General features: G+C 46.8%; 1 protein-coding gene across 2 annotated transcripts in view; it reads left to right on the top strand.

Moving 5' to 3' along the window:
• Positions 1-12,903, top strand: part of LTBR (lymphotoxin beta receptor) — a 218,580-nt gene that overhangs the window by 194,612 nt on the left and 11,065 nt on the right. For both annotated transcript variants that reach the window (XM_063962419.1, XM_063962418.1), the window contains 3 exons: positions 6,600-6,695; positions 7,735-7,754; positions 9,026-9,062. In XM_063962419.1, coding sequence (XP_063818489.1) covers positions 6,600-6,695; positions 7,735-7,754; positions 9,026-9,062 — 153 coding nt within the window. The remainder of the gene's footprint in view (positions 1-6,599; positions 6,696-7,734; positions 7,755-9,025; positions 9,063-12,903) is intronic.

The raw sequence follows: 12,903 nt of genomic DNA, 5'->3' as shown, positions 1-12,903 counted from the left end.
ATTCATTATGTTTACATGCAGGGTAAATACTGGCTGCAGTGGGTAAGCCTGATTTAGACATGAGTTAGGACGCACCCACCCAAATCTTTTTTTTTTTTGCAAATAAATTTTTATTGAAAATTTAAAAAAAAAACACCAACTAAACATCACATAGTAACATCAGAGATACAGCGTCAGGAAGTTCTCAAAACCGTGTACATTAAAGAGACCCGTAAAGGGAATATCGCATATCCACAAACATATCGTATCTCAAAAAAAAAAACATTACAAGAATTACACCTACTTAAATCAAAAAGGAAGAAATGGAAGACGGAAAGGAAAGATGGAGAACAAGAGAAAGAGAAAAAAGCAAAGAGATAAGGAGTAAAGTTACTCCCATAATAGAGGAGGAAAGAGAAAGATAGCGTAAGCAAAAAGATTTAGAGAGGGGGGGGGGGGTTCTCTCCTCCCACCCTAAGGAGCCTTAACGTATCTTCAGGGGACTACTTGAGATTGATTAAAAAAAAAAAAAAGGGGGAGGTATCTCTTAAAGAGAAGATTTATAATGGGTTGTCGCTTTATATTCCAGCCATGGGCTCCAAGTAGCAGTAAAGGATGTGTTTCTCACTTCCAGTGACAAAATGAGGTCCTCCATTGCCATATAGTGATCTAGGCGGGCGGTCCACTCTTTCATAGTGGGAGTCACTGTTGATTTCCAGTGTACTGGGATAACTGCCTTAGAGGCACTCAAAATATGGCGAAGCAGTGATTTCTTGAGTTGATATCTGGGTGTACGCGTAAGATTTAATAACCAAAAACTAGGACAGGAGGGTAAATCCTCACCGAGAATAATACTAGCTGTCTCCACCACTTTGTGCCAATATGGTTGAAGGAGAGAGCATTCCCACCATATATGAAGGGGGGTGCCCACTGCTATCCCGCATCTCCAACATGTGTTGGGTACTCCAGGGTAAATTTTCGCAAGGAGATTTGGGCATCTATACCACCTTGTAAGCACTTTGTAGTGAGTCTCCAAAACCAACACATTGGTAGTTAATGAGAAAGTATTATTATAAATATCTTCCCAATCATCTGTGGTCACCAAACCCACAAGATCTAATTCCCAATCCTTGACATATTTAGGTTGGGAGGAAAATCTGTGGTTTAATATCCATTTATGAAACGTAGAGAGAGTGTGCCTGGGGTATGTGTGGGAGAGACACAGCTGCTCAAACAAAGTCAGTGCTCGTAAACCTTTCCCAGAAGAGCAAAAAGTCTTTAGGTAATGTTTAATTTGGAGATATCTCCAAATTTCTTTATTTGGTAGATTCCATTTAGTTTGCAGTTCGGGAAAAGATATTATGCCAGATGTGTCTAGCAGCTGGCTTGCTCTCAGGATGCCTCTTTCTCGCCATAAACAGAACGACAAGGAGTGGCATCCTGGGGGAAACTCAGGATTCCCAAACAGCGGCGAGAGTGGAGAAGGAGGCGCTGAAACATGAGGAAGGGAGCGTAAGAGGCGCCAACACGAAAAAATGGGGCCAGCTAGCGGGTGCAACACCCGGGGGACTTTGGAAAGCCAAGGGGAGTCCGAGCTAAGAGAGGGGAGAGAGGCCAGTTCAATGTCTACCCATTGTTTCCTGTGGCGTTCACGACTCCACTCCATTACTCTCGTAAGGAGTACTGCTTGGTAGTAGGATAAAAAGTGGGGAAGTTGGAGACCTCCCTGGTGTTTTCGTCTAAAGAGAATCTCATGCTTAAATCGGGGTTTTCGTCCCGCCCAAATGTAGTCTCTAATCTTTCGTTGCAGTAAGGTAAACCATGATCGGGGAACAGCGACGGGTAAAGTTTGTAGCAGGTAAAGGATTCTGGGTAAAATATTCATTTTGATAACTCCTATTCTACCTATCCATTAAATTTTTTTCCCACCCCATTTGGAGAGGTCAGATTGGAGTTTTGATAAGTGTGGGGGGAAATTCAATTGGTAAATCTGGGAAAGATCCCTATGGAGGATCACCCCTAAATATTTTAATTGTGTTGGGTGCCATGCAAAGGGCGAGATGGATTGGAGAACTTGGAGGCTCGTCTGGTCCAATGTTAAATTCAATGCTGTAGATTTAGATAAATTAATTTTAAAATTGGAGAGAGTTCCAAAACGTTTAAATTCTTTAAGAAGATTGGGTATGGAGGTCAGAGGGTTAGATATCACTGCAAGGAGATCATCAGCAAACAAGGCAAGCTTATACTCTGTCTTTCCCACCTGTAACCCTGTGATGTTAACGTTCTGACGAATGGCCCTCGCCAGGGTCTCCATGCAGAGCACAAAAATAAGCGGTGACAAAGGACAACCCTGACGAGTGCCATTCCGTATCTGGAACGGGTCCGACAGTTCTCCATTAATACGAACACGAGCCGCGGGCCCAGAATACAGGGCCCTAATTCTCTGGAAGCCCACTCGGCCCAAGCCCATGTGCTCCAACACCCCCAACAGAAAATCCCAGTCAACTCTATTGAACGCTTTTTCCGCGTCTGTTGAGAGGAGGATGGAAGGAGATTTGCAAGTCGATGCGTAATAAATTAAGTCCAGAACCTTCGTGGTGTTATCCCTGGCCTCACGGCCCGGAACAAAACCTACTTGGTCCGAGTGTACCAGATTTGGAAGGAAGAGTTTTAGGCGATTCGCCATTAATTTGGCGAAGAGCTTCAAGTCTACATTTAACAGGGAAATGGGCCTATAACTGGAACATTGGGTCGGATCCTTACCCTCCTTATGGATCACTGTAATATGTGCGAGCATAGACTGGGGAGAGAAGGGGGACTGGTCTGAAACCTGATTAAAGGCTCTAAGCATCTAAGGCAACAAAACATCTCCAAATGTCTTATAATACGCTAAAGAGAAACCGTCAGGGCCCGGACTCCTGCCATTAGGGGTAGTTTTAATAGCTTCTTCAAGCTCTGAAAGAGTGTAGGGGTCCTCGAGTGATTCGACTTCTTCAGGTGTAAGTGTGGGGAAATTAATTTCACGCAAGAACTCTGCAATAGAGGCCTTTCGGAAAAGGTCAGGTTTGGCTTCAGTAGAACCTCTTAGATTATATAACTGAGTATAATAATGTCGGAAGGCTGCCGCTATCTCTTTCGTGGTATTCTGTGTTGTTCCAGTATGCGATTTAACTTTAGATATAAAAGATGCTGCACGTTGAGCCTGGAGAGCCCGCGCCAGCAGCTTCCCAGGTTTATTCCCCCATAGAAAATAACGACTACGGCATTTTCTTGCCTCCAATTTCAATCTATGGGACATAAGCGAGTCTAGTTCCTTCCGAGCCGATAATAAAGGTTGAAGGGTATCATCTGACACGGTGGATTTATGGAGAAGTTCTAAGGCCTGAATTTTTTGTATCAAGGCCACCCGTGCCGCCATGTGTTGTCTTTACCCACCCAAATCTTAATCTCTCTGCACGTGTTACATCTGCCCCACCTGCAGTGCAGCATGATTTTGCCAACTCGCTCTTTTTTGCTTTAAGGAGCCCACATATCAGGCATTTATCGGGGATGTCTGGGTTGGGTCAGCGACAAAACCCAACATCCTGGAAATCCCCAGTTCATATAAAAAATGATCGGAATTGGGGCGGGATGTACTAAAATACAGCGCTGCCCCTCGCCACCCACCACAGCGTATGCACTAACATATGCGATTAGCTTTGCAAAGCGACGACAGAGACCCTCTGCGATACACCTGTGAGAAGGAGTGCGGGGGTCTCTGTGGGGTCCGTCACCTCTCAGCCCCAGGAGGTGATGTGTGCTTGGAGTCCCTGGGCTCCCCCCCCCCCCCCCTATCCTTCCCCCCTGCAGTCGGAAGAAAAAATGGCTGTGCTCTGGGGGATGAGGAAGTGGGGGATCGTGGAGCTGCACCGGGATGCTGCCTGGACACAGGTAAGGAGGGTCGGCTGGTGCGGTGTTGGGCGGCGGGTGTGGCGTGGCCGGTGTGGCGCTGAGCGGCGGGTGTGAAAGGAGCTCATAAGCTTCTATAGGGTATCGCCATAAAAAGATGGTGATACCTTCAGCATTGAAAAACCGTCTGCCAGGCTTTAGTACATATGAAAATTGACGTAAACCCCGCGAAAATTGGGTTTTTACTGCATTTTCCCTTTAGTACATCCCACCCTTGGCGGGTCAGGGATTTTTAACATGTAGGATTTTGCTGATCCCCTGAGAAATCCCAGATCACCAGAGTTCGCCCGGTCGGCGGATCGGATCAGCTTTGGGGAAATGCTGAGTAGATGTACAGTATGTCAGGGATTACTCCCAACTCAGGCTCAGGGGTAAATTTACTAAAGCGTCTAAAGCAGAGAATTGGTGATGTTGCCCATAGCAACCAATCACATGCTGTCTATCATTTTCTAACAGGCAATATGGACACGATAGACAGCATGTTATTGGTTGCTATGGGCGACATCACCAATTCTCTGTTTTAGAAGCGTTAGTAAATTTTCCCCCCAGAATTAAGAGGCTTTTGCACCATTTATTACCTATAGTAACTCCCTAATACTAAAACGGTATCCGGACTCCAGGTCGACACCAATTAGGTCGACAGACCTTAGATCGACACAAGAAATATGTCGACACGGACAACAGGTCGACATGGAAAAAGGTCGACACAAGTTTTTCACATTTTTAAAAATACATTTTTGGACTTTTTCATACTTTACGATCCACGTGGACTACGATTGGGAATGGAAACCTGTGCCGAGCGTAGTGGTAGCTGAGCGAGGTACTTCGCCTGAAGCATGGTGAGCCATGAGAGGGGACACGGTGCACTAATTGGGGTTCCCAGTCACATTACGAAGGAAACTACACCAAAAAAACATAAAAACTCATGTCGACCTTTTTCCATGTCGATCTAATGGCCATGTTGACCTATTTCTGGTGTCTACCTAATGTGTGTCGACCAACTAGTGTCGACCTAATTGTGTCGTCGACCTGGAGTCCCACACCCACTAAAACAAGGGAGTGTAGTCACTGAGAGCCTGTGTGTTATATCGCCATCTATTGGTCACTCCATGTACTGTATATTTAATATGAAGGTGTTTTCCTCCAAACTACATGAATTCAATGGCTGGTAATTACAGTATACTAAATATTTCTGTGACTTTCAGTAATATCTTTATCACATCAGGCATTATATAAAACACAGACAAATGCTACTTATATAAATACGTGCCAGGAAAGGGCAGGATGAAGCCAATATTATATTTAGTAAAAGTTGCATTGAATGAAATTGAATGAAGCTGGAATAGGGAGGCTATGTGATCCAGTTTAGGGTTCTGTATGAGGAAGTCAGGAATCATTACATAGGAAGCGCACACTGTACATCTCAAAGCAGCAGTGGGCTTGCCTGGTCAGTGACATTGGGCCAGATGCATCATCGCTTGGAAAGTGATAAAATGGAGAAAGAGAAAGTGCTAGCCAATCAGCTCCTAGCTGACATTTTTCAAACACAGGCTATGACATGGCAGGTGGGACCTGATTGGCTGGTACTTTCTCTTTCTCCATTTTATCACTCTCCAAGCGATGATGAATCTAGCCGTCTATCTGGGATTTTACTGAGGCTAAGGCATACCGATTCCCTCTGCCTGTCAGCGATTGTACATTCAGTATAAAAAAGCTGGCATAATGGCCGGCGTCAGCTCCAATCCACAGATTACAGCTTGTGATCCTTACCCTCTGCCCCCCTTTGCCGTTATTTAAAGGCTCTGTTCCAGCAGTCAGTTTTTTTCTGGGGCACCGGTGTTCCAGCAGTCAGTTTTTTTGGGGGGCACCGGTGTTCCAGCAGTCAGTTTTTTTGGGGGGCACCGGTGTTCCAGCAGTCAGTTTTTTTTCTGGGGCACCGGTGTTCCAGCAGTCAGTTTTTTTGGGGGGCACCGGTGTTCCAGCAGTCAGTTTTTTTGGGGGGCACCGGTGTTCCAGCAGTCAGTTTTTTTTCTGGGGCATCGGTGTTCCAGCAGTCAGTTTTTTTCTGGGGCACCGGTTTATGCCAGCAGTCAGTTTTTTTCTGGGGCATCGGCTTGGGGTAGGGGCACCTTAGGAAAACATTTTCTGAGGCCCTAGTGCAGCTTCAAAAGAAGCGGAGAAGTTAGATTTCCAATCTAGGAATATGCTAAGAGGGTTATTTTCTGTTATTCTTACAATTATATGTGTCCACAGTGTATTAGGCTTGCTGTCTGGCAGAGCACTACTGAAAAATGTTGCTAGAATTAACCAGCCGTGTCTGTCTCCCCTTCATCTCTCATTCTGGAGTCTATTCATGAAGCAATGAAAAGTGTGGAGAAGTGAGCCAGTGGAGAAGTTGCCCATGGCAACCAATCAGCACTGAAGTAACATCTATAATTTGCATACCATACAATTGTACAGAGCAGCTGATTGGTTGCCATGGGCAACTTCTCACTTCTCCACTCTTTTCACTGCTTCATGAATAGACCTCTGTCTGTGGGTGTCACTATCTACAGCCCCCCTTCCGCCCGACCACTTGCCGCTCTCTCGTCTATGTATGTGACTGAACTCGTTTGCCTGGTATGACTCGTTGCTTTGGAACTGATCTGTTTTTCCTTGTTTTATCTGCACAGATTATTCCCTCTACATAATCCCGGCTCTGGTTCTTGTGGTTGTGATTATTTTGGCCGTGGGGTGTTACTATAGAGTGTCCATAATGAGGAAGATCGGTAGGTATATTATAACTGTATTTTTATTTACCATTATGGGGCCCTTTTATCATTGGACGCGATATTAGCAGCCAAGATCACACTGCAGAATGCCATCACATTGGCGGGATGTAGCATCAGGCACCCACAGGAACAGGGGCACAGAAAGGACCCCGTCCCTGCAATGTGCGGAGCCGGGGTGCTACACCTGTGCGGGCCTGCTGACCGCGCATGCACAGCGGCCATTTCCGGTGAGGGTTCCGGGAAGCCCCTCTGCCGACTGCAAATGCGAAATGTAGCCCCTAGGCCCCACACTTATAGGCTGCGGGTGTTGCAGGTGCCAGCGGGAATGGATTCTGGATATTGGTAAATATGGCAGTATCACCCCCCTCCCTACCCCTCACCATGAAAGTAGATCCGGCTGAGTTTCCTGACAACCCTCCAACGGAAATGCTTCAGTGCATCGCGGTCATGTGTGACCGTACATGCGCAAGACCCCTGGCCCCCCCAGAGCACATCACAGGGATGGTCTCCTTTCAGAGCCCCTGTCCCTGCGGATGTCGTGTGATACATCCACCTGAAGGGATCACATATTGCAATTCGATCCTGGGCGGTAAGATCCCGCCCAGATCGCATTCAGTATGTGTTTCTTGATAAATGGGCCCCTAAAACATTTCACACAGTACAAAGGTTCTCAGTCGGGGGTGGACTGCAGGAAAGAGTAACGAGCTGTGAGGGGTGAACCACAAGTCACACAACTCAGCATTTCACAGAGATGGAGAAAAGTCACCTTATCCCGGGAAGCAATGATCTGCTGGGTCCCACCCACTCCCCACAGGCCAAACGTCATCTCTGTCGGTAGATATGGGCGAGTGTTCCGTCACTTTAGGAGAGAAAGGGCCTGAGCTTGATGTGAAGCGTGATAATATTGTTATACAATGTATTGACATGATATGGCAGCTGTATTATGTGCTCATTGCCAATAACTGATTTATTACTGTATACAGTCGTGTTCATGTGTATCATTCACAGCCAATCACATCTCTTCTCTGTTTTCCAGGTCGTACATTAAAATTCAAGGTGAGCTTCTGTTCCGAGTGATAAAATGCTAATGTGAATATTGTGCCGTGAATACTTACAATGATATTGTTACACGGTTCACTTAAGTTGTACCTGTCACCCATACATAGACCAGGCTCTAAGCCCTGTGCCTCAGCCAGTGGGATACATACAATACTACTTAATCCTGTCACATGTCTGCCTTCTGTGTGTGTATGTGATGGGTCTGTATTAAGGGGGTCATTCCGAGTTGTTCACTTGCTAGCAGTTTTTAGCAGCCATGCAAACGCTATGCCGCCACCCACTGGGGAGTGTATTTTAGCTTAGCAGAAGTGCGAACGTTTTTATCGCAGAGCGCCTGCAAAAAAGTTTTGTGTAGTTTCAGAGTAGCTCAAAACCTACTCAGCGCTTGTGATCACTTCAGACTATTTAGTTCCGGATTTGATGTCACAAACCCGCCCAGCATTCGCCCAGCCACGCCTGCATTTTTCCGCACACTACCTGAAAACGGTCAGTTGCCACCCAGAAACGCCCACTTCATGTCAATCACTCTGCGGCAACCAGTGCGACTGAAATGCATCCCTAGACCCTGTGCAAAACTACATAGTTCACTGTAATAGTACGTCATGCATGCGCATTGCGCCGCATACGCATGCGCAGAACTGCCGATTTTTAGCCTGATCGCTGCACTGCGAAAAAATTCAGCTAGCGATCAACTCGGAATGACCCCGATAGTTCAGATATTTACAAATCCCTATTCTTATTTTACTCAATATAAAACCTCTTTAAACTAACACGGCCATAGTGATTCACCTCCGGATGTAACAAAATGTAACTGTCCTTTAAACAAAGTGGAACGTGTTACATTACTGAGATCGATCATTGGACAGGCAGTAAAGGGGCTTAAAGTTTATTGTGGTAGATACTGTAATTGTGTCATACGGAGCAGGGAGACAAGCTGTGGGGACATTGATGAATATTTGTGCACACTGGGAATGGCAAATAGGAACCAATCAGATTGTAGCTGCCATTTCTCTAGCGCTCTTAAGAAAATGAGTGCAAACATCTGATTGGTCAGTATGAACAATACATTACCTTATTGTGCACTAGTTTTCAGAGATGTCCTCCAAGTCTCCAACATTGTATTTCCTCACACAGGGCTTGTCAATGTAAATGTATCCTGTTGTCTTACAGTAGAGTGGTTAAAGCTTCTCTACGTGGTCACTTACACAACGAAGAGATCCGCCCGTAGGTCGGGTGCATTCTGCTGACAATATATTTTCTTTTTTTAGAAACACATGGAATCAACACCGGAATGTGAGACTGCAGGTGAGGCAAAGTGTGGGGGGATAATGTACACAATACAAGTCTTATTCCAGCTGGAATATCTGGGCCACTTGGGCCTGGGCCGGCCCCTGTGATCAGCCTCAGCCATGTGTGTCTGATAGACCACAGCTCGGATCCGGCCCCTGTGATCAGCCATGTGTGTCTGATAGACCACAGCTCAGATCCGCCCCTTGTGACAGACAGTGCTTAAAGTGGTCGTGGAGAGGGGGTGGAACTCTCCCCCCCCCCCACCTATTCAATAAAGGGCCTGTACAGCAAAAAATGTCTCCGTGTAATATTTCCCCCTGTAGTATTGCTCCTATGTGGTATTTATTGCCCCCTGTAGTATTGCTCCTATGTGGTATTTATTGCCCCCTGTAGTATTGCTCCTATGTGGTATTTATCGCCCCCTGTAGTATTGCTCCTATGTGGTATTTATTGTCCTCGGTAGTATTGCTCCCATATGGTATTTATTGCCCCCGGTAGTATTGCTCCCATATGGTATTTATTGCCCCGGTAGTATTGCTTCCATGTGGTATTTATTGCCCCCAGTAGTATTGCTCCCATGTGGTATTTATTGCCCCCTGTAGTATTGCTCCCATGTGGTATTTATTGCCCCCTGTAATATTGCTCCTATGTGGTATTTATTGTCCTCAGTAGTATTGCACCCATATGGTATTTATTGCCCCTGGTAGTATTGCTCCCATGTGGTATTTATTGCCCCCGGTAGTATTGCTCCCATATGGTATTTTTCTCTGACGTCCTAGTGGATGCTGGGACTCCGTAAGGACCATGGGGATATAGCGGCTCCGCAGGAGACAGGGCACAAAATAAAAGCTTAAGGATCAGGTGGTGTGCACTGGCTCCTCCCCCTATGACCCTCCTCCAAGCCTCAGTTAGATTTTTGTGCCCGGCCGAGAAGGGTGCAATCTAGGTGGCTCTCCTGAGCTGCTTAGAATAAAAGTTTAGTTAGGTTTTTTTATTTTCAGTGAGTCCTGCTGGCAACAGGCTCACTGCATCGTGGGACTAAGGGGAGAAGAAACGGACTCACCTGAGTGCAGAGTGGATCGGGTTTCTTAGGCTACTGGACACTAGCTCCAGAGGGACGATCACAGGTTCAGCCTGGATGGGTCACCGGAGCCGCGCCGCCGTCCCCCTTACAGAGCCAGAAGAGACGAAGAGGTCCGGTGAAATCGGCGGCAGAAGACATCCTGTCTTCAGACTAAGGTAGCGCACAGCACCGCAGCTGTGCACCATTGCTCTCAGCACACTTCACACTCCGGTCACTGAGGGTGCAGGGCGCTGGGGGGGGAGCGCCCTGAGACGCAATATAACAGAATACCTTAGGTGGCAAAACAGAATACATCACATATAGCTCCTGGGCTATATGGATGTATTTTAATCCCCTGCCATTTTACACAAAAAAGCGGGAGATAAGGACGTCGTGAAGGGGCGGAGCCTATCTCCTCAGCACACAAGCGCCATTTTCCCTCACAGCTCCGCTGGAAGGACGGCTCCCTGACTCTCCCCTGCAGTCCTGCTTCAGAATCAGGGTAAAAAAGAGAAGGGGGGGCATTGTTGGCAGCAAATAACAATAATTAACAGCAGCTATAAGGGAATAACACTTATATAAGGTTATCCCTGTATATATATATAGCGCTGGGTGTGTGCTGGCAGACTCTCCCTCTGTCTCTCCAAAGGGCTAAGTGGGGTCCTGTCCTCTATCAGAGCATTCCCGGTGTGTGTGTGCTGTGTGTCGGTACGCGTGTGTCGACATGTATGAGGAGGAAAATTATGTGGAGGCGGAGCAGTTGCCTGCGTTGGTGATGTCACCCCCTAGGGAGTCGACACCTGACTGGATGATTGTATTTAAACAATTAAGTGATAATGTCAGCAATTTGCAAAAAACTGTTGACGACATGAGACAGCCGGCAAATCAGTTAGTGCCTGTCCAGGCGTCTCAGACACCGTCAGGGGCGCTAAAACGCCCGTTACCTCAGTGGGTCGACACAGACCCTGACACAGATACTGAGTCTAGTGTCGACGGTGACGAGACAAACGTAATGTCCAGTAGGGCCACACGTTACATGATCACGGCAATGAAAGAGGCATTGAACCTTTCTGACACTACAAGTACCACAAAGAAGGGTATTATGTGGGGTGAGAAAAAACTACCAATATTTTTTCCTGAGTCAGAGGAAATAAATGAGGTGTGTGAAAAAGCGTGGGTTTCTCCCGATAAAAAACAGCTAATTTCTAAAAAATTATTAGCATTATATCCTTTCCCGCCAGAGGTTAGGGCGCGTTGGGAAACACCCCCTAGGGTAGATAAGGCGCTCACACGTTTATCTAAACAAGTAGCGTTACCGTCTCCTGATACGGCTACCCTCAAAGAACCAGCTGATAGAAGGCTGGAAAATATCCTAAAAAGTATATACACACATACTGGTGTTATACTGCGACCAGAAATCGCCTCAGCCTGGATGTGCAGTGCTGGAGTCGCATGGTCGGATTCCCTGACTGAGAATATTGATACCCTGGATAGGGACAATATTTTGTTAACTATAGAACATTTAAAGGATGCATTATTATATATGCGTGATGCACAGAGGGATATTTGCACCCTGGCATCAAGAGTAAGTGCTATGTCCATCTCTGCCAGAAGAGCGTTGTGGACGCGACAGTGGTCAGGGGATGCGGATTCCAAACGGCACATGGAAGTATTGCCGTATAAAGGGGAGGAGTTATTTGGGGCTGGTCTATCGGACCTGGTGGCCACGGCAACGGCTGGAAAATCCACCTTTTTACCCCAGGTCACTCCACATCAGCAGAAAAAGACACCGTCTTTTCAATCTCAGTCCTTTCGTTCCCATAAGTACAAGCGAGCAAAAGGCCACTCCTTTCTGCCCCGGGGCAGAGGAAGAGGAAAAAGACTGCACCATGCAGCCGCTTCCCAAGAGCAGAAGCCCTCCCCTGCTTCTGCCAAGTCTTCAGCATGACGCTGGGGCTTTACAAGCAGACTCAGATATGGTGGGGGCCCGTCTCAAAAATTTCAACGGGCAGTGGGCTCACTCGCAAGTGGATCCCTGGATTCTACAGGTAGTATCGCAGGGGTACAAACTGGAATTCGAGGCGTTTCCCCCTCATCGTTTCCTGAAGTCTGCTTTACCAAAGTCTCCCTCCGACAGGGAGGCAGTTCTAGAAGCCATTCACAAGCTGTATTCCCAGCAGGTGATAATCAAGGTACCCCTCCTGCAACAAGGAAAGGGGTATTATTCCACGCTGTTTGTGGTACCGAAGCCGGACGGCTCGGTGAGACCAATTTTAAATCTGAAATCCTTGAACACTTACATAAAAAGGTTCAAATTCAAGATGGAGTCACTCAGAGCAGTGATAGCGAACCTGGAAGAAGGGGACTATATGGTGTCTCTGGACATCAAAGATGCTTATCTCCACGTCCCGATATACCCTTCTCACCAAGGGTACCTCAGGTTTGTAGTACTAAACTGTCATTATCAGTTTCAGACGCTGCCGTTTGGATTGTCCACGGCACCTCGGGTCTTTACCAAGGTAATGGCCGAAATGATGATTCTTCTACGAAGAAAAGGCATTTCAATTATCCCTTACTTGGACGATCTCCTGATAAGGGCAAGATCCAGGGAACAGTTAGAAGTCGGAGTAGCACTATCTCAGGTAGTGTTACGTCAGCACGGGTGGATTCTAAATATTCCAAAATCGCAGCTGATTCCAACGACACGTCTACTGTTCCTAGGAATGATTCTGGACACAGTCCAGAAGAAGGTGTTTCTCCCGGAGGAGAAGGCCAGGGAGTTATCCGAGCTAG

This window comes from Pseudophryne corroboree, chromosome 3, assembly GCF_028390025.1.
Source record: "Pseudophryne corroboree isolate aPseCor3 chromosome 3, aPseCor3.hap2, whole genome shotgun sequence".
Classification (NCBI taxonomy): Eukaryota; Metazoa; Chordata; class Amphibia; order Anura; family Myobatrachidae; genus Pseudophryne; species Pseudophryne corroboree.
Note: the sequence above shows the minus strand (reverse complement) of the source record. Positions and strands in the feature narration are given on the sequence as shown.